Genomic DNA, 19,320 nt, shown 5'->3' on the forward strand with positions numbered 1-19,320 from the left:
AACAGGAGATGGCAAGAGTGAATGTTGACATTTTAGGAATCAGCGAACTAAAATGGACTGGAATGGGTGAATTTAACACAGATGACCGTTACATCTACTACTGTGGGCAAGAATCCCTTAGAAGAAATGGAGTAGCCATCATAGTCAACAAAAGAGTCTGAAATGCAGTATTTGGATGCAATCTCAAAAATGACAGAATGTCTGTTCATTTCTAAGGGAAACCATTCAATATCACAGTAATCTAAGTCAATGCCCTGACCAGTAATGCTGAAGAAGCTGAAGTTGAATGGTTCTATGAAGACCTATAAGACCTTCTAGAACTAACACCCAAAAAAGGTGTCATTTTCATCATAGGGGACTGGAATGCAAAAGTAGGAAGTCAAGAAATACCTGGAGCAACAGGCAAATTGGCCTTGGAGTACAGAATGAAGCAGGCCAAAGGCTAATAGAGTTTTGCCAAGAGAACACACTGGTCATAGCAAACACCCTCTTCCAACAACAGAAGAGACGACTCTATACATGGACATCACCAGATGGTCAACATCGAAATCAGACAGTATATTCTTTATAGCCAAAGATAGAGAAGCTCTATACAGCCAGAAAAAATAAGACTGGGAGTTGACTAGTTGGCTCAGATCATGAACTCCTTATTGCCAAATTCAGACTGAAATTGAATAAAGCATGGAAAACCACTAGACCATTCAGATATGACCCAAATCAAATTCCTTACGATTATACAGTGGAACTGAGAAATAGATTCAAGGGATTGAATCTGATAGGCAAAGTGCCTGAAGAACCATGGACAGAGGTTCATGGCAATTTACAGGAGGCAGTGATCAAGACCATCCCCAAGAAAAAGAAATGCAAAAAGGCAAAATGGTTGTTTGAGGAGGCCTTATAAATAGCTGAGAAAAGAAGAGAAGCTAAAGGTAAAGAAGAAAAGGAAAGGTATATCCATTTGAATGCAGAGTTCCAAAGAATAGCAAGGAGAGATAAGAACAACTTCCTCAGTGATCAGTGTGAAGAAATAGAGGAAAACAACAGAATGGGAAAGACTAGAGATCTCTTCAAGAAAATTAGAGACACCAAGGGAACATTTCATGCAAAGATAGGCTTGATAAAGGACAGAAATGGTATGGACCTAACAGAAGCAGAAGATATTAAGAGGTGGCAAGAATACACAGAAGAACTATACAAAAAAGATCTTCATGACCCAGATAATCATGATGGTTTGATCACTCACCTAGAGCCAGACATCCTGGAGTGCAAAGTTGAGTGGGCCTTAGGAAGCATCACTATGAACAAAGCTAGTGGAGGTGATGGAATTCCAGTGGAGCTATTTCAAATCCCAAAAGATGATGCTGTGAAAGTGCTGCACTCAATATGCCAGCAAATTTGGAAAATTCAGCAGTGGCCACAGGACTGGAAAAGGTCAATTTTAATTCCAATTCCAAAGAAAGGCAATGCCAAAGAATGCTCAAACTACCACACGATTGTACTCATATCACATGCTAGTAAAGTAATTCTCAAAATTCTCCAAGACAGGCTTCAACAGTACGTGATCCATGAACTTCCAGATGTTCAAGCTAGATTTAGAAAAGGCAGAGGAACCAGAGATCAAATTGCCAACATCCGCTGGATCATGGAAAAAGCAAGAGAGTTCCAGAAAAACATCTATTTCTGCTTTATTGACTATGCCAAAGCCTTTGACTGTGTGGATCACAATAAACTGTGGAAAATTCTGAAAGAGATGGGAATACCAGACCACCTGACCTGCCTCCTACGAAATCTGTATGCAGGTCAAGAAGTAACAGTTAGAACTGGACATGGACCAACAGACTGGTTCCAAATTGAGAAAGGAGTACGTCAAGGCTGTATATTGTCACCCTGCTTATTTAACTTATATGCAGCATATATCATGAGAAGCACTGGGCTGGAAGAAGCACAAACTGGAATCAAGATTGCCAGGAGAAATATCAATAACCTCAGATATGCAGATGACACCACTATGGGCAGAAAGTGAAGAGGAACTAAAAGCCTCTTGATGAAAGTGAAAGAGAAGAGTGAAAAAGTTGGCTTAAAACTCAACATTCCAAAAACGAAGATCATGGCATCTGGTCCCATCACTTCATGGGAAATAGATGGGAAACAGTGGAAACAGTGTCAGACCTTTGTGTTTTTGGGCTCCAAAATCACTGCAGATGGTGACTGCAGCCATGAAATTAAAAGACACTTGCTCCATGGAAGAAAAGTTATGACCAACCTAGATAGCATATGCAAAAGCAGAGACATTACTTTGCCAACAAAGGTCCGTCTAGTCAAAGCTATGGTTTTTCCAGTAGTCATGTATGGATGTAAGAGTTGGACTATAAAGACAGCTGAGGGCCAAAGAATTGATGCTTTGAACTGTGGTGTTGGAGAAGACTCTTAAGAGTCCCTTGGACTGCAAGGAGATCCACCAGTCCATCCTAAAGGAAATCAGTCCTGAATATTCATTGGAAGGACTGATGCTGAAGCTGAAACTCCAATACTTTGGCCACCTGATGAGAATAGCTGACTCATTTGAAAAGACCCTGATGCTGGGAAAGATTGAAGGCAGGTGGAGTAGGGAAGACAGAGGATGAGATGCTGGATGGCATCACCGACTCAATGGCATAAGTTTGAGTAAACTCCACGAGTTGGTGATGGACAGGCAGGCCTGGTATGCTGCAGTCCATGGTGTTGTAAAGATCAGACATGCCTGAGCAACTGAACTGAACTGAAGGAGGAGCCTTCCAACTGGAATGAACAGAAAGAATCAGGAAATAACATACTGAAGAAACAGAAAGAAGGCCAAGGTGGCTAGAACATAATGAACAAGGAATAAAATGTGGCATTAGATGAAACTGAAGAGTATGCAGGGGCAGATCATCTAAGACCTCAAGGATTAAGATAAAGAATTTGGATTTTGTCCTAAGTGCAATAAGAATCTATCGGGGGTCCTGAGTGAAGAAGTGATGTGATACACTTTTTTGTTTTAATTTTACTTTACAATACTGTATTGGTTTTGCCATACATCAACATGAATCCGCCACGGGTGTACACGTGTTCCCAATCCTGAACCCCCCTCCCACCTCCCTCCCCATAACATCTCTCTGGGTCATCCCAGTGCACCAGCCCCAAGCATCCTGTATCCTGCATCAAACCTAGACTGGCAATTCGTTTCTTATATGATATTATACGTTTCAATGCCATTCTCCCAAATCATCCCACCCTCTTCCTCTCCCACAGAATCCAAAAGACTGTTCTATATATCTGTGTCTCTTTTTTGTCTCACATACAGGGTTACTGTTACCATCTTTCTAAATTCCATCTATATGTGTTAGTACACTGTATTGGTGTTTTTCTTTCTGACTTACTTCACTCTGTATAATCGGCTCCAGTTTCATCCACCTCATTAGAACTGATTCAAATGTATTCTTTTTAATGGCTGAGTAATACTCCATTGTGTATATGTACCACAGCTTTCTTATCCATTCACGGCATACACACCGAGGAAACCAGAATTGAAAGAGACACGTGTACCCCAGTGTTCATCGCAGCACTGTTTATAATAGCCAGGACATGGAAGTAGCCTAGATGTGATACACTTTTTAAAAGGATTTCTCTGGACACTGTGGGAAGTTTCCAAAGGAGCAAGAGTGGGAGCAGGGAGATGAATCAAGAGAGAATCATAATGGTCCAGTTGAGAGGTGATGGTGGTTTGAAAGATGATGGTAGTTGTTGCAGTAATAACAATTAGATGGATTTAGAATATATTTTGAAACCAGAGCCAATAAGACTTGTTGATGAATTGCACATGAGGTATAAAGAAAAGAGAAATAAGGAATAATTTAAATTTTTAGCTTGTGCAATTAGGTGAATGTTGTCTTCTCTTGAGATGAGTAAGATCAATAGGAAATAAGCTTGGAGAAGAGAAGAGTTCTGTTTTGGACATGTTAGGTTTGCACTGCCTATTAAACAAGTGGGAGATGTCAAGGGAGAGGTTGGTTATAGGAATATGAAGCTCTGAAGTGATTAAGACTACACAGATAAACAGCATTTAAAACCATGGGACTAGATAGAAATATATTAGAGAAATAATACATAGGTCTTTTTAAGAGACCTAGAGAACTTCAGGCAGGAGAAGAGCCAGTGATCTGGAAGCAATGGAGATGAGGAATATCCAGAGATTTTGGAGGAAAACCAGGAGAGTGAGGTCATTAAAGAGAAAAAAAAAAACGTGTTGAGAGTAAAATAGAAAGTGTCTTGCTACAGGGAACTAATGAAAAAGTGGTCAACCACAGTCTTTAAGAAATAAGAAATTCTCTACCATCTGAAAGTAGTTCTTGTTGGTGCCTTCATTTTAAAAAAGCACTCTTTAAAGTGAAATGTTTTCTGACAAAATAGACTTCATTTAGTTACAGAGTCTTAATATAAAACAATTACAAATTGAATACTGTTTGTAAAAGAGCAACATCAAATCAGCTAGAGAGATAAATGTATCGTGTTTTGAATTAGGTTTTGTGAGTAGAGAGATTAAAAGTCTATTTTAAATATAAAGTTTATTAAAATAAATACTTTTGTATTCAAACAAAGAAGGAAGGAGTAATCAACAGGGTAGAATATTGCTGAGTGGTCATTCTCATGTCTTCAACCTCTCTTTTTCTAATTTTGTCTAGGACAACTCTTCATTTTTTAGGATTGTTCCTCTTATTGCAGGATTTAGAGAATCCCTGGCCCCTGAGTACTAAAGGTCAATAACATCCTGTAGCCAAAAATGCCTTTACCCATTTCTGTGTGTATGCTAGTCATGTCCAACTCCTTCCAACCCCATGGACTGCAGCCTTGCCAGGTTCCTCTGTTCATGGAATTTTCCAGACAAGAACACTGGAGTGGGTTGCCATTTCCTGCTCCAGGGGATCTTCCCCACCCAGGGATCAAACCCGAGTCTCTTGCATCTGTTGCCTTGGCAGGCAGATTCTTTACCACTGAGCCACCCGAGTAGCCCCTACCCAATTCTAGAAGTCCCCTAAAGGCCTGTACCATGACTACTTCTTTATGGTTTGTTCATTAAGTCTAATGACACATAGTAGTCACTCAATAAATATTACATGAGTAAGTGAATGGATTCCTGTCATTAACTGAAAAATATTCTTTTAAAAATCCCTAAACCAGGCCTCCTCTTCACCACCCATCTCCTCTCTTTCCTCCCTTTCACTGGTAAACTGTCTCAAAGAATAATCTATATTTACTGCCTTCTCTTCCTCATTTCTTCTCCGCTTCTCAGCTTTCTGCAACCCAGTGTTAACCCCTATCATGCCTCTGAAGCTGCTCTCTTTCAAAAATCACCAAAGACTTCTTAATCCTGCTTTACTGCTCTGCAGCAATAGATACTATTATGGTTTTCACCATCTTTGCATATCCTTTTCTGTTCCTTTCCTTTATCCATCCCTCAAATATTTATATTTTCTATGGTCTATCTGTGAATCCACTTGCATGGATTCAGAAGGTTCTTCCAGTTCTGGTTCAAGAATTCTGGAACATATAATTAAAATATTTGATAAAACCTCCTCCAAATGACATAATCAAAATAAAATTACTGATTTTGCTACCAAGTAATATATATAGGACATCTTTCACCCTTATTTAATCCATGACCTTAAGACCATCTCAAACTCCCTCCCCCCCCATCTCTCTCTCAATCTATCTATACCTTTCTCATTACAGGGGACTTTTTTTTTTTATTACATACTGCAGCTTATGGGATCTTCCCTAACCAAGGATCAAACTTGCATTCCCTGCAGTGGGAATGAGGAGTCTTAACTAGTGGACCAGTAGGGAAGTCTTATAGGGGACTTTTATTTTCAACTCTACTAATTTTGGTATTATTTAAAACTTTAAATATATATAATTTCCATCATGAGATATATATTAAGTCTATACAGTTAGTTTAGCTATTAAGGAGGTATTCATCCCCCTACCATCATTGTGGAAAAATATTATGATATTAACCATAATGTATGTATATTACTGAAAGAAGTATTAGAACTTTAATTGAAGGTTTACTGTGCTGCCTGGAGCTGATAATGAGGAATTGTATTACAGCTTAAATATCTTTCTCCTTGCCACACAGTCTGATATGTAACCAATCAAGTAAAGTTAGCATAATCAGAAAGCCTAGAAAAAAAGATGTCCATTCTCCAGAATGTTAAATGGAAAGGAGAATCCATTCCATTATCAAGCAGCCAAATCTATTTATTTATAAGAAGTAAATGAAAATAACTGTTTTAACCTTAAGAGAGAAATCAGGATTTGAGAAGCATACCATTCAAAAAACAAGTGAATTCTCAGAGGATGTGCAGACACTTTGCTCAGAATGATTGCTAGCTCTTTCTGAGATGAATACGTGTGATAAACATGTGACTCCTGATTGTGTCTGCCAGATGGTGACTGACTCCCATCCTATCCCTGACTTCCACTCCATTCCCAGTTAGATTTAGAGATGGAGTAAGGCTCATATCCCAGTGAGGAGGTGACAATGAAAAATAAAAACAGGCTTAATGGCTTGTTTTCAAAGTCACATCAGCATGTTTCCTTATCAATAGAGATCCATTATAGTAGGAGCACCAAAATATTATATATCCATTGCAGCTCAAAAAGAATATGAAGCCATCTGCTGGCTTGTCCCTGCTCCTAGAACAAATGGTGGGCCATTTGGCAGAAAATCAAGAAACTTAGTCATTCATTTTTGGATTTTAGAGATAGTGCGCTGTTAAACACCCATGGGTGAAGATGGAAATCCGTTGACCTACCACTCCACTGCACCCATCCTCATTCCTGCAATTAACAGTCCTATGGGGAGGCCTCCTTACACATCTTTAATATCTAAAATTCATTTTTCACACTCCCCAGCTGACACCCAAGAAGTCAGGTACCACAGACATCCCTGTTTGTCAGAGGTAGGCAGGCTCCCATTCTTCTCACCTTGCTTCTATGACAGTTTCCTGGCTTCTCCATTATCGTTTGTATCTCCAAAGCCATGCCACAATTCCAACCTTTGATGGACAGGGAGGCCTGGTGTGCTGCGATTCATGGGGTTCCAAAGAGTGGGACACGACTGAGCGACTGAACTGAACTGAACGTCTCAGTTTTCAATACCTAGCCTGGAAACTGACTGAGAATTTACAATGTCTGTTTGAACTTTGTCTCTGATTATTGAGGCTTCCCAAGGGGCATCTATTCTGTCTTCAATTAGTCCCATTTCTGCAAGTTTCCTAGTATCCCCCTCCATACTTATCCCTCTCCAAACACACATACTTACTACTTAAAAACAGTTCTACTTCATTCCAAGCCAGACACAAAGCCAGCAAGCAGTCTGTGGTAGTATATTCTAACCCCTACAGAGAACAAACACCAATCTGAAAATCAACATCTCTAGTTTCTATCTTTATTCCATACATATTTGTATTTCAAACTCAGTATAGCCCAAACTTAATATTTTTGTTCTAGAACTTTGTCTTCTTTCTCTTGCACTCCTTGCCCGATCCCTAAAAAACAAATAAAACCACCCTTTCTTTACTCTCATTCCAGAAGTAATACAGAGTAGTTATAAAAAATATAGAAAATTCAGATGAGCAAATATGAATTAAAAAAACATAAGCCTGCTATCCAGATATAAACCACTTTACCTTCCCATATCTTGATTAATGCCATCACCATTCACCCAGTCACCCAAGCTAGAAATCTGACTCTTGTTTCTCCCTTACACATCACATTCGACCACTTTCTAAATACTATCAATACTACAATTGAGAGCTTCCCTGGTGGCTCAGTGGTAAAGAATCCGCCTGCCTATGCAGGAGACACAGTCCGATCCCTGTCTGGTAAGATCCCACATGCTGCAGAGCAATGAAGCCCACACGCCACAACTACTGAAGCCTGCCCACTTAGAGCCCACACTCTGCTACAAGAGAAGCCACCTCAGTGAGAAGCCTGCACACTGCAATGAAGAATAGCCCCTGCTATCTAATAGTAGCAACTATTAAAAAAAAAAAAAAGCCCACGTGGCAACAAAGACCCTGCACAGCCATAAATTAATTAATTCAAAAAATACTACAATTGATCCTTGAACAACATTGAGTTTGAACTGTGTGGGTCCACTTATCTGTACATACATACTACAGGACTACACATCTGCAGTTGGTTGAATCCATGGGTGCAGACTGACAGATGTAGAGGGCCAACTATAAAGTCAGAACTAGATTTTTGACTGTATGGAGTGTAGGCACCCCAAACCCCCACATTGTTCAAGAGTCAACTGTATCTCAAAAATGTCTACTGACACCATTTTTTCCTCTCTGTCCCCACAGCCATAGTCCAGGCTCTTATTTCTCTTACCTGAACTAGTGCAATTGACTATCAGCTGGTTTTCCTATCACCATTCTCCCAAACTCACACTCATCTGTTACCATGCTGCTGCTGCTGCTAAGTCACTTCAGTCGTGTCTGACTCTGCGCAACCCCATAGACGGCAGCCTACCAGGCTCCCCCGTCCCTGGGATTCTGCGGGCGAGAACACTGGAGTGGGTTGCCATTTCCTTCTCCAATGCATGCAAGTGAAAAGTGAAAGTGAAGCCACTCAGTTGTGTCCGACTCTTCATGACCCCATAGACTGTAGCCTACCAGGCTCCTCCGTCCATAATCTCCACCAAATTCTCCACCATAATCTTCCAAAATAGAGCTTTTCTGAAATATACATCTACTCATTTAACTCACCCACTTTAAAACATCTAAGAACTCTAAATCCCACAGTAAGCCCAAATTTCATGGCATCTGAGTCTGCTCAGGCTACCAAAACAAAGTACTATAGGCTGGAAGTCTGAGTATGCCAGACATACCAGCATGATTGGCTTCTGGTGAGAGCTCTCTTTCTGGCTTATAAGATGGCTACCTTTTCGTTATTCTCACATGGCAGGGATAGAAAGCAAGCAGAGAAAGTGCTCTGGTGTCTCTTTTATAAGAGCACTAATATCATCATGATGGCCCTACCCATGTGACCTCATCTAAACCTAGTTACCTGCCAAAGGCTCTAATCTCTGAATACCATCACGTTGGGAGTTAGGGTTTCAAGATACAAATTGGGGGGGGGGACACAATTCAGTCTGTAACATATGGTATGATATTCAAAGTCTTTTACAACTAGCTCTAAGCTGGGTATTCTGTTTTATTACTCCAAGCCAAAGAATTCTGGGGCTCGAAGACCATTGCAAATAGTTCTCTAAACACATTGTATATTATACTCTCACAGCACTACACCTTTGTTCACTCTATTTACGCTTCTTAGACAGCTCCAACCTGGCAAACCATTATGTCCCTCAAATGTCATCAGATGCCACCTGTATTGTGAAGTCTACCTGAATTTCCTGTTTTTTGTACCCAGATCACTTTGCATACACTTCTATTAAATTCAAACTGGGCCTAGTTTCAAACTGTACTTCTGCCAGAGTCTAAATGCATGACCTTAAGCAAGTTACTTAACTTCCTTGTGCTTCAGGAACTGTATTTATAAAACAGGAATAATAGCACTTATTTCATCAAGTTTTGGTGTGAAGATTAATGAGTTACTATGTGCAAAGTTCTTAGGGAAATGCCTGGCACATAGTAAGCATTGTATCAATTGTTTGTTATTATATCATGTTAAGTAAAAACAATCAGGATAAAAACTTTTATTTACGGACTGCAAATGTAGGGAAATGGCTCCACTATGGCACTCTGGCAATCTTGCACTATTCACATAGGCCATGTAGGCAAGGCTCAGCTGCAGTCTGCCCGAGGTCTTGGCAGAACATCCTGTAATTGATCTTGGAGCATGAGAAGACAGGTGGTCTTGTGAGGAGCTATCTCAAGGCTGTTTCTTATCTGTCTTTCTACTTTGTGGGAAACTCCCTATCTTACAGGAGGCTGTCATGAGGTTCCAACAAAGCAAAGGACTTTCCACCTCCCTTTCCCTGGGTATAGATGCAGGCTATAAAACAGCTTAGCTGCAGTCTAGAGTTGGTTCTTCAGCAAGAGTGTCTCACTACTCATGTTACCTGTCATCAGGCTCCTGTAGTTCACTGTCGTCCTGCGGGGCAAAGGGACATGGGGATCTGACACCCGCTGATTCTGCTTATGCCATTTGTGTAAATCATAAACTATATCTTTTGGGGCTTATTTCCTTATTGGATGGATCTATGAAAATCTGTGCTGCTTATGGACTGTTTGATCTCTTAACAGTAATCACCTGGAGAGAAGGAGAACCTTATATTTATTTTGTTTAACACTGCATGTCAAGTATCTGGCCTACAGTAAATGCTCAAGAAGTATGTGTTGAATTTTAAAAATTATAGAAAACAATGATAAATATGTATGCAATAATATGTATCAAATCCACTATAGTAGAAGTCTTGTGGGGAGGAATGGAGAGTATAGAAGATAAAAGATAAAATATGATTTAAGATAAAATAAAATAGAAGGATTCTACTCATGAGGATTAAAGAAAAACATGCATGCCATCTAGGAGAAAAGGCCCTCTAGACTCCCTTACGTTAGTATAAGAGACCTTGTAAGCTTGACCTTATTTTCTCAACTGTAATATAAGGAGGAAATCCTAAATCAACATCTTTCAAACTGTGTTCCAAAGAGCCCCAATTTTTCTCCTAGGAGCTGTGTCATGGATGATAGTACCCTTTTAACTAAGGCAGCAGTATTTGTTTCATATGTTTGGCTTTCTCATAGAATTTTGCTTGAAGAAAAGGGTTGGCAACCCAAAACAAAACAAACATGCAAACCACTGGCCTAGTTCTAGCTCTAAAATTAATGTACAGCATGATGATAATAGTTGATAATGCTGTATTGAATACTGGGAAATTGCTAAGAGAGTAGACTTAAGGTGCTCTCACCACACACACACACACACATACACAAATGGTAGGCAAGGAGATGGTATGTTAATTAGCCTGGCTGTAGGAATCATTTCACTATGTCTATATATATCAAATCAACATATTATATGCTTTAAATATACACAATTTTTATTTTAAAATAAGATGCCTAAATATAGATTAAGGCAAGGGAAGCTTAGTAGCTACAAACTCAGAATTGGAGCAGCAGGCATAATTTGGATAATGGAACTCTCTGGTTGGGGTTAGAAGGAAAGGATGGAAGGTTTGCTGAAAACATACATATTCCTAACTCTGATTTTTGTTTAGGACTCACTCTTTGATTTAGGACTCATAAATGTTGCTTCCTTATAAGGAGTCTGGAGAGGGTAAAGGAAAGGTGGTTCTTATAAATTTTTAAAACCCAAATCAGTCCTTGTATTTAAATAGATTGTTTATGGTCCTATTATTGGGTTGGCCAAAAAGTTCATTCAGGTTTGTCTGCAAGATGATGGAAAACACGAACGAACTTTTTGGACAACCCAGTACCTTCCTCAGCTTTAGCAAAGGGCTTCTTTAAGTCTCTGTGTCAGATTGTTACATAGAGATCAGATCCAGGCCCCAAACATCATATTTAGCTAATCCTAAGGTGCTATTTTCCTCACATTTTTATGTTTCTGTTATTGGGATGAATCACACAATCAATGTTCATATTTAATGCGGTAGTATACCTATTTTTCCTTTGTTGCTAAACAAATAGCATATCTACAATTTGATGATGTCTTACCGTTGAGAAAATGTCATATTATTAAAAGAAATACTAAGCTTAAAATTTGTGCAAGAAATATTTGAGATGAGATCATCAACCTCTGCAGTCACAGCCTTCCCAGAGGGGTTAAGTAATGACAGTGGGTGTCATCATAAAATTCAAGCTACAGATTGTTTTTTTTTTTCTTTTTTGAGAGCTTACCAGTACACCACTGTCCACAATTATTCTTTATTCTTGCTTACACTCAATGCTTACCCAAATAGGCCATGCTGTTTCATGCCTGGATACCTTGCCATGTGCTCTTTCTTCTGCTTGGAATGCTCTTCTTGGAATGTTGTCCATTGGAGAAATCCTATCCACCCAATGTTGATCCCTTTCTACTTTGTCACCACATACCTGGTAAATGCCTCTAAATACGTACTTACCACACTGAACTACAATGATTTATTAGGTTTCCATTCCCTTAACTGTAAATTCCTTGATGGTAATTGACTGTTTATTATTTGTCTTTGCATCCCTAATATTTAAGGACAGTGCCTAATAAGCAGTAGTATTCAGTAACTATTGAAAGATTGAATGTATGAATAAAAAGAATGCTATACATGTGGTAAAGTGCCATAGCATGAACAAATATTTCATTTGTTGCTGGCATGCAAAGGTATTCATTTCTTGTGCAAACCTTCTGGACTCCTGGTAAAATTACAGTCGTCAACACAGAGCATAATTGTTACTAATAAAATGAGTTAATTTATGCTAGTTTTATTTCTCCAATCGATTATAAGATCATTAGAGGGGGAAATCGAGTCTTTTTCTACATACCTGTTTCAGATAAACTATACACTCCTATTCTGAGGTGTGATTTAGTTTCCAAGATTTTTCACTCAGAATACCTTTATTATTGATGCTAGTCAGGACTGGAAAAGGTCAGTTTTCATTCCAATCCCAAAGAAAGGCAAGGCCAAAGAATGCTCAAACTACTGCACAATTGCACTCATCTCACATGCTAGTAAAGTAAGGCTCAAAATTCTCCAAGCCAGGCTTCAGCAATACGTGAACTGTGAACTTCCAGATGTTCAAGCTGGTTTTAGAAAAGGCAGAGGAACCAGAGATCAAATTTCCAACATACATTGGATCATTGAAAATGCAAGAGAGTTCCAGAAAAATATCTATTTCTGCTTTATTGACTACGCCAATGCCTTTGACTGTGTGGATCACAATAAACTCTGGAAACTTCTGAAAGAGATGGGAATACCAGACCACCTGACCTGCCTCTTAAGAAACCTTTATGCAAGTCAGGAAGCAACAGTTAGAACTGGACATAGAACAACAGACTGGTTCCAAATAGGAAAAGGAGTATGTCAAGGCTGTATATTGTCACCCTGCTTATTTAACGTCTATGCAGAGTACATCATGAGAAACGTTGGGCTGGAAGAAGCACAATCTGGAATCAAGATTGCCAGGAGAAATATCAATAACCTCAGATATGCAGATGACACTACCCTTAAGGCAGAAAGTGAAGAGGAACTAAAAAGCCTCTTGATGAAAGTGAAAGAGGAGAGTGGAAAAGTTGGCTTAAAGCTCAACATTCAGAAAACGAAGATCATGGCATCCAGTTCCATCACTTCATGGGAAAAAGATGGGGAAACAGTGGAAACAGTGTCAGACTTTATTTTGGGGGGCTCCAAAATCACTGCAGATGGTGATTGCAGCCATGAAATTAAAAGACGCATACTCCTTGGAAGAAAAGTTATGACCAACCTAGATAGTATATTCAAAAGCAGAGACATTACTTTACCAACAAAGATCCCTGTAGTCAAGGCTATGGTTTTCCAGTAGTCATGTATGGATGTGAGAGTTGGACTGTGAAGAAGGCTGAGCGCCGAAGAATTGATGCGTTTGAACTGTGGTGTTGGAGAAGACTCTTGAGAGTCCCTTGGACTGCAAGGAGATCCAACCAGTCCATTCTGAAGGAGATCAGCCCTGGGTGTTCTTTGGAAGGAATGATGCTAAAGCTGAAACTCCAGTACTCTGGCCACCTCATGAGAAGAGTTGACTCATTGGAAAAGACTTTGATGCTGGGAGGGATTGGGGGCAGGAGGAGAAGGGGACGACAGAGGATGAGATGGCTGGATGGCATCACCGACTCAATGGACGTGAGTCTGAGTGAACTCCGGGAGTTGGTGATGGACAGGGAGGCCTGTCATGCTTCAGTTCATGGGGTTGCAAAGAGTCGGACACGACTGAGTGACTGAACTGAACTGAACTGAACTGAGCAATTTTCATGAGAGAAATAGAAAGGCTCAAAACAGTTTTATTTATTTAGGGCCTAAAATTTCTTTAGAGTTTAGAGTAATTTGCAATATCAAACATCAAAAACATAATCTTACAGTCATTTAAGAGAGAGAAATTTGAATATTAGTGGTAAAACCCTGGGAGCTAATTACTTCAAGATCACTTGAAACCTAACTCATTAGAGTTTGAAAAATCTCCTGAGGTCCTTAAAGATGCTATTCCCATTATGTTTTTGATCCAATTGAATGTCTTAGATTTTGTTAATAAGAGAAAACCTGAAATTTATGCAAAAGAGAATCCATTTACCATTTGCTTAAGGAAAAATATTAAGCATCTCCTATGGGCACTTCAGTATTCTATGTCAGAGTATTCTAAGAGAGGGATGGGAAAATACAGATGCACAGCCTCTACTCTCAAAAAATAAACTCCCAGCACCAAACATCAGAATTACTAGTGTATGTTGCCAAAGTGAGTTGCATATCACACTCTTGGTTAGATCCAGTAAGGTAGTCTCACTGATATCACTGGTATCGCCATTGTTACAGAGAAACAAACATCCTTTGCTTGGCAAAGGATGCTCTCCAACATGCTGTACATCATTCAGATAAGGGAGCAAAGCAACAATTTGGATGTCTTTTTAGAGTGTTAAGTCGGTAGTTCAGATCCAAAATTTAAGGGGAAAAAAAAAATCTCCTTTTACATTCCCTAATGTAAGCTGAGTCATTAAAAGATACAGATATAAGAGATAAGACAGATTCAGGGAAGGACATATTTCATTCTGATTGACTGTCAACTCATCAGAAATTAATAACCAATCAGTTGGTATGGATAGGACAGAACTAGGATGAAAGAAAATTCAGTCTAGATTGGGTGGTGTTATTAAGCTAGAAATAGTGTGTTACATCATATGATTCTATTTATTTGTAAATCTTATCCACATGTGTAAACTTATTTTATTTTGTACATGTTTACCAATTTTAAACAAACAGTCTATTCTATTATTCCCTTAGTGCCTCAGACATAGCAACCACTATTTCTAAAGGGCTTACAGCCTTGAATAAGTCAATTTAACTATAATGGTCATATGGAAAATGGGGAAGAGGGGAGAGGCTTACCACTAGATCCTTGCAGCATGCAGTTGACGCATCCTTTCTGGTCAATCCTAGGAACATATCTTCTGTTCCCACCTGCTGTTTGAATACAATTTCATATCTGAAAAAAAGCCAGTGATATAGAGACTCAAATGAAAGAGCAATTTCCTGTCACAGAGCAGAAAACTAGAAACTTATGAGGACATGTTATTACAAAAAATAAAAGGACAAAATAAATAAAGTGCTTGCAGTTTTTCAGGCATGTAGCATAACATAAAGAAAATAGAAGTCAGAAATTTAGTCAAAAACACCTAAAACTGTAAAGCAGGATTTATGCTGTATATACTTAATTGTCTAAAAATAAAATTTAACTGTTTCAGAGCTATATAAACAGTAGAAATAGAAGGAAAAAGGACGGTCCTTTCCTGGAAAACAATGGCTCAGAAGAATAGTGGGCCCATAATCCAGAGTTTCATGAATAGAAAGAAACCTTCTGCCAAATTTAAGCCACAGATTAGAGTGAGAAAAATCCAGGCTTAGTACTCTTTCTGTCATTAACTGTGTGATCTTGGTCAAATCGCAAACTCATGTGGTCTCAGCTTCTGGATTTGTACAATTTATGGAAAGGGGTGAGTTTGAACTAAATGATCTCTTATTTAGATCTCTTAATTGTCTTTTCCACCTCAAAAATTCTGCAGTAGAAATACTGATCATGTAGACAGCACAGCTACAGCTACAGTGTTTAGAATCTATAGAATCCTTAGTTCAAGGAATGATTTTCCTGGTATTTTACCTCACACAAGACAATCCACAAAACTTTCCTAGGCCCCAAATTTTGGACCCTAGGGATACAGTGGTTTATAGAAACCCCCAGCCATAAATGAACCCTATCTTTTTAGATGGAATGAAGTAAGCAAACATTTACATATAATCTTATCTGTTTAATTCTACTCTAATGAAGAAAAGGCAAATCTCTGGATAGAAAGACTAAAGGATGACATTGAACTTCTGACCACTTGTGAACCGGAATACCCAAGGATGAAAGAAGGATTTCTCTGAGTTGGAATAGGACTAAGAGTAAACAGCATTTTGAGATGGAACACTTTTTTCTTAATAGACTATAACAGCTCCCAGGTATTTACACAGGTGAAACCAGGTTAAAACAAAACAGAAAGATATTGATCTACATGCCCTGGACTCCCACATGGATTTGCTCTGGCTGTTGCCCTTCCCCTCATCTCCAGATGCAATTTTCCAGCTGCCTTCTATATATATTTGCCTGAAGGTCCCACGGCACCTCACGATCCACACACCAAACTCCAACTCCCACCAGTTCTACTTCACTACATTCCCAATCGCAGTTAATGGCTTCACTCTTCACCCAGTCACCCAAGCGACTAATCTCAGCATCATCTTTGATGTTCTCCTCTTATTCATCATATATAATCAAGTACCAAATCTTCCTTCAAATATCTCTCAGATAAATACCCTCACATTTCTCTCTAAGGTCAGTGACTTAGCTCAGCTCCTTATTATTTTTATTTGGTAACTTGTGATGCTTCTTTTGTGATCTGCCTGTTCCCATTCTATATCCATTTTGTTCTTTATCAACTAGGACATTTTGAAATGTATTTGCATAAGATAGAAAGGAAAGATTAAAAAATCTTATAAAGCAATTTTCTTCATATCCTTACTGGAGTTCTTTTTCATTTAAAGTTTCGAGGGATATTCTTTTGACAGAACATCAAACATCAGGATGAAAAGTAAAAATTTACTCAGATTTGGAGCTTGCCACATATGGCTGTTTGACATTCACTAAACTATATGACAAACGAATGATTTAATTCTTACCTTTCACAGGAATGTGTGGGCACTGTATAAACATAACCTGGGATTCGCTCCCTTGATATTTAAGATGCAGAAGGAAATGTTTTAAAATCCCCCTTTGATTTCTCTTTTTATGAGATTTACTTTTTTTTAAACATTGTTTATTTGAAAGTTGACTACTTTTTTCCAGTTAATTATCTGCAGCCTCCCACTGCTTCTATTTTCAGAACTGAGGTAGAAGATAGAAGCATAGTTTTTTTTTTTAATATTGGACACAGTTTTATAGTCGGAATTAAAAAATTTCTCAGATCACTTACCATAAAAGTTTTCAATAAAATTTAAAGTACATTGTAATTCAATAAGTATTGCTTTTGTTTTTCAAGCTATTCTAAATATTCAACCAAGATTTTATTTTAAAATACATATATTTAAAGCTTAGTGTAATCATTAATTTCAATTATGTATGTAAACATACTTTAATCTTAAAAGAATGAGTGATTTCATTTATTAGTATGCAAGGCTTTTTATGATAATTCTAAAATTCATATTTATGATTCTTACTGAAAAGGCTAGAAAGCAAGTCTTTAATCCTGCCTGCAAAATATACTAAACACAATACTAAAATAAGTAGTAAATAAGTCCAGGTAAAAGCTGATAATTGGTGGGAGAACATAGCATTTTACTCAGATTATGGAACACTGAGTAATTAAAAGCAAGTCTTTGACACAAAAACATGGCATAATAATTTAGTTTGTATGAATGCTTGTAATTTAACGGGCTGGTTTTACCCACTGGTACTTAAACACTATACAACTAAATGATCCTAAATATAAATTTATAATGGAAGTGACTGTATTTTTCATCTTTTGCTAGATAATAACGAAAGAAAGGTATTATGTTTTATTGTTTCTGCACTAGAAGGAAAAAAATAATCAATTACACATGCCTTCTGTGTGTCACCATAGTTTTACCTTTTATGTGGTAGAAATTACTTTGTGAATCTTGTCAAAAATAGAACAGCATTAGATGACACATCTAAAACTCCCAAACATGTACCTGACTTCATTTGACTTACTCTGGAGTATCTCTAACATCCCACACATCATGATGCTCTGCTCCTTCCGAAACTTCCTCTGGATTCCAGATTTCTTCACAATTTTCACTACTAGTTTGAGGGATGACTGTGAAGAAAGGGGAGATAAAGCTGAACCTCCTGCTCCTTTTACCCCTTGAAATTCCTCCTGTCCTTCTTCACATTAAATTTGGGATCACTGAAGTGAAACATTTTCTTTTTGTAATCACTAGCTTGTTTTTTGGTCAAAGGAAGTTAAATTAGTAACAGTTGACTTAAAGTTTTTAATTAACATACAACCAATACATTGAAGAGTTGTAATAATATATGTAGAAAATTTGGAAAAGATATATAAGCAAAAGAGAAGAAAATAAAATAATCTACAATCCAACCACTCATAGATAGTCAATGATAGCATTTTGGTGTATATCTTCCTAGTCTCTCTCTGTATATGTGTATATACACACATCTCTCTATATCTACAAATATATATATACACACACATATATGTGTATGCTGCTGCTAAGTCACTTCAGTCGTGTCCGACTCTTAGCGACCCCATGGACTGCAGCCCACCAGGCTCCTCCATCCATGGGATTTTTCTAGGCAAGAGTACTGGAGTGGGATGCCATTGCCTTCTCTGATATATGTGTATATACACATATAAAACATATAATATATAAATATTTAATACATAAAATAACATTGAATATAAAATATATATTATATATGTAATATATTGCACAACATATATGCAAATAAATATTATGCTGTTTTTCAGAAACAAATAGGATCATATGTAAAATATTTTTATATCAAAGAACAAATAAAACAAGCAATCAAGATGATTTGGGTAGAAATATTTTATCTTGTACTAAGCTATATTATTGAAGGCAGGAGAAGGGGACAACAGAGATGGTTGGATGGCATCACCAACTCAATGGACATGACTTTGAGCAAGCTCTGGAAGTTGGTGATGGACAGGGAAGCCTGGCAAGCTGTAGTCCTTGGGGTCGCAAAGAGTCAGACACGACTGAGCAACTGAACTGCATGCAAGCCTGACACAATTCTTTAAAAATTCTATCAGTGAAAGAAATTGAAAACAGTTGAGACAATGATCGTTTTTAATCCAGTATTTTCCTCATGTAGAAGTGAGCTCTAAAGAAAATGTCTTTTACTTGTCTTTTATGTCAAACTGAGCATGTTCCTGGGTTTCTACATGTTATATTCGAATGTTTAAAAGTAAATAAGCATGCGAAATCCTAGCTTGAATTTGTTCCAACTATTGGGGCAGCAAATGGCAACCCACATTAGGTGCAGAACAGTATTT

At 38.1% G+C, this 19,320-nt stretch overlaps 1 protein-coding gene across 1 annotated transcript in view; it reads right to left on the reverse strand.

Annotated features, from left to right (window-relative positions):
* Window positions 1–19,320, reverse strand: part of DNAAF6 (dynein axonemal assembly factor 6) — a gene marked incomplete at its 5' end in the record, with an annotated part of 48,252 nt that overhangs the window by 16,457 nt on the left and 12,475 nt on the right. Inside the window, 2 exons of the mRNA XM_027963491.2 lie at window positions 15,116–15,212; window positions 17,994–18,099. Coding sequence (XP_027819292.2) covers window positions 15,116–15,212; window positions 17,994–18,099 — 203 coding nt within the window. The remainder of the gene's footprint in view (window positions 1–15,115; window positions 15,213–17,993; window positions 18,100–19,320) is intronic.

The sequence above is a fragment of the Ovis aries genome, chromosome X (assembly GCF_016772045.2).
Source record: "Ovis aries strain OAR_USU_Benz2616 breed Rambouillet chromosome X, ARS-UI_Ramb_v3.0, whole genome shotgun sequence".
In the NCBI taxonomy this organism is placed as follows: Eukaryota; Metazoa; Chordata; class Mammalia; order Artiodactyla; family Bovidae; genus Ovis; species Ovis aries.